Below are 3,050 nucleotides of genomic sequence, written 5' to 3'. Positions count from 1 at the left end.
GTAAAAATACAGTATAAGTCATTATAATCCGTAATTATGTCCCCACTGGATGCAACTAATGCGTCGTTTATAATGGGTTTTAATGTTTATGTCTCGTCGCTCCGGCTGGACATGGCATCAACAGTTGTGAGGGGCGTAACATTTCCGTCTCATGCTTGAGGTATTCGGCCAATCACAACGCACTGGATAGCTGGATAGCCAATCAGAGCACACCTCGTTTTTCAGACCGATGAGTTTTGTAAAAATCGACGCGTTTCAGAAAGGCGGGGCATAGAGGAGAAACAATAATGTACAGTATGTGGAAAATAATGTGTTTTTTGAACCTTAAACCACATTAAACACATTTCATTACACCAAATACACAAAATAATGTTCTTTTTAGCAACATCATATGACCCCTTTAAAGACTGGATAAGGATTTAATTTTTTTTTTATAGAAATCACACTCACAAGAGTAAACTTTAGCCAATGAAATTTTGAACAGAGCATAAAAAAAAACATGTTGCTCAATGAGACGCCACCTTCAATGTCTTTTTCTTGATGTGGCGAACACCTCTGCGGTTGGGATGGTGTTGGCGGTGAACCCAGCGCAGGAAGTCCACTTTGACTGCATGTTGGGACAATCGGTCCTGGAACTGATCGAAGAGCTGGCAACGCGTGCTGAGGGTCACGTTATTTTGGTTTAGCTAGAATGTAAAGACAATGTGTTCATTTTATAGTCCATGATTTCATGAGTGTGTAAGGAAATCATAAACTAAAAGTAAAGACAAAATTCAATGAGCTACTTGAATTTTACTATTAAAAGTGACAAATACTACATAAACTCAACAGATAAAGAAAACTCTTATTATTGGTGGCAAAATAATAATATGCGGTGTTAAACATCCCTAACATGAGCAACAAGTGATCAAAGACAAGACACTAACCACCATGTGCTCTGCGTGGTTGGGACACATCCATCTCCCAGTAGGCATGGCAGTGAGAGGGGGGTCCAGGCAGTCCATGTGGAACAGGAGCGCACAGTAATCACACTGGATCAGAGGAGCTACCCTGCAGCTCCTATGGAGCAAAAAGAGAGAGGAACCTGATATACTGTGCAACAATACTGACAACAATCAATATGGACTCCATTAGAGATGCATGGACATTAAAATTCTGTCACAGTGATATTTTAATATTATTCATATACTATTATAGATAGTATTTACAAATAAACATAACTGCTCCACAGAGCTTGTTTTACTTATAAATTAAAAAAACCCTATTAAGGAAAATCTTAAGGGAAACCATGGCAAATTAGTCTTCTGGGTTTTGACATCATGACAGCAGAATTCTATTTCATGTTTCTGGGCTCTTACTTGCCACAGGTAAAGCACACTTTCACTGGTAGAGGAACCAGGCCGCTGGGATCCAGCTCATGTTGTGGCCTCTTTACATTCTTGCCCATTGCCTCCTCTTTCCTTCTGCGCTTACTGCTGCCTGTAGATACACACAAATACAGTTTAACTATAAGCACACTTTAACCACTTAACACAATAGTGTGGGCAAGCATCACCTGGCAGTGAAGTGGTGCACGTAAGCTCACTGGGCAGCTGAAACTGCGTGGGGTTTCTCTCCATGGCTGCGGCGATCAGCAACTGAAAAGGTTTCTTCAGGCGAGGTGTGGCACTCTCAGACTCAGAGCCCTGCACTTCCTCTTCAACGTCCATCAGGTCCTCATCCACGTCATTGTGTTCTGACGGTGTAGGCGTGTTGGTGGACGCATTTGAAGTGGGTGTACCAGGGCGGCTGCTTGTGCGTCGCTCGAGAAGACGGACTTGCGCGACGGCAAGCCTCAGGCCTCCTGACGTGGCAGAGGGCAGCCCGTCCAGACGCAGTGTTCCCAGCTCCAGCTCCGCTGCAGGGGAGGAAGACCGCTTGGACAACTGCTGCTCCAACGCCCCATTCACCTGCTCCGCCTTCTGCTCATGCTTCTAAAGAACCAGAAAATTACACACTACAGCTCTGTTCCTAAAACTAGTAAGCAAGGTTGCTAAGTAGTGGTCGACCGATATATCGCCAAGGCCGATATATCGGCCGATATTTCACATTTTTAAAATACGGCATCGGCCGATACGTTTTCCTGTTTGGCCGATGCGTTCAAGGGCGGGACTTTTATTTTGACGGCGCTGACAGCAGCAGCGCCTGAGCACAGTGCTCACATTCTCCCTCTTGTTCGCCGTCGTCGTTAACAGTTCTGTCTAATACGGATAGAAGTCTGTCTAATAATCAGATAGAACGGTTAAACAAAGGAATTAAAATGTATTCAAAAAGTATTATAACGATTGCTTTTATATTATTAGTAATAGAAAGGCAAACATTATAATACTTTCTTGTTTGCCGTCAGCATTCAGCAAATACGCATTTATATCATTTAAACAAATCTTGGACTGACTAATGAACATTTAATTTCACAAACCTCGAATCCAGTTGTGAGATCTTGTGAAGTGTGCATGTGACCTGCATGATCACATGTTCTCTGCGTGACGGTCGGTCCGTGTGAATTGAATGCTGACAGGAGGAGAGTTCAGCTTGACTGGAGACCATCCAATCCATTTTCAAATTATTTAAAATTTCTTAAATATAAATGAAAATAAATCAAATTATATCGGCTTTTTATCGGCCATCGGCATCGGCTGTCAAAAAACCCGTATCGGTCGACCACTAATCAGGATGTGAATGGAGTTCGTTTTCAGAGCTGTTAGCAAACCTTATATTCACATATACAGACATATGCATGTGAAATACTTCTGTTTATACGTTAATGCGTGACAGTAATCATCCAAATACTGTTTTCCTGCTGCTAAGTTTATGAATGTGTGTGTGTTTCTCTTTATATCAGTCTGTGTTACAGAAAAGTTCCTCCTTAATTTCATGATTTAGTCTATGTATTCTGATTATTAAATGTTTTATATGAAGGAATCATTCAGTAATAAAGTTATTTTTGCTATGATCTGGTGTTCTGTGGGTTTCTGTCACTCTTTTGCTGACTCTGTGTGTGTGTGTGTGTG

At 41.8% G+C, this 3,050-nt stretch overlaps 1 protein-coding gene across 1 annotated transcript in view; it reads right to left on the bottom strand.

Annotated features, from left to right (window-relative positions):
• LOC107744765 (PHD finger protein 12-like) overlaps positions 1 to 3,050 on the bottom strand; it is a 15,969-nt gene that overhangs the window by 6,020 nt on the left and 6,899 nt on the right. Inside the window, exons 4-7 of the mRNA XM_016558569.1 lie at positions 1,556 to 1,973; positions 1,359 to 1,479; positions 927 to 1,059; positions 522 to 686 (exon numbers count right to left, since the gene is read on the bottom strand). Coding sequence (XP_016414055.1) covers positions 522 to 686; positions 927 to 1,059; positions 1,359 to 1,479; positions 1,556 to 1,973 — 837 coding nt within the window. The remainder of the gene's footprint in view (positions 1 to 521; positions 687 to 926; positions 1,060 to 1,358; positions 1,480 to 1,555; positions 1,974 to 3,050) is intronic.

Source organism: Sinocyclocheilus rhinocerous, unplaced genomic scaffold, assembly GCF_001515625.1.
Source record: "Sinocyclocheilus rhinocerous isolate Xijiao unplaced genomic scaffold, SAMN03320098_v1.1 scaffold738, whole genome shotgun sequence".
Classification (NCBI taxonomy): domain Eukaryota; kingdom Metazoa; phylum Chordata; class Actinopteri; order Cypriniformes; family Cyprinidae; genus Sinocyclocheilus; species Sinocyclocheilus rhinocerous.
The sequence above is the reverse complement of the archived record's forward strand: the minus strand, read 5'-3'. Positions and strand labels throughout refer to the sequence as shown.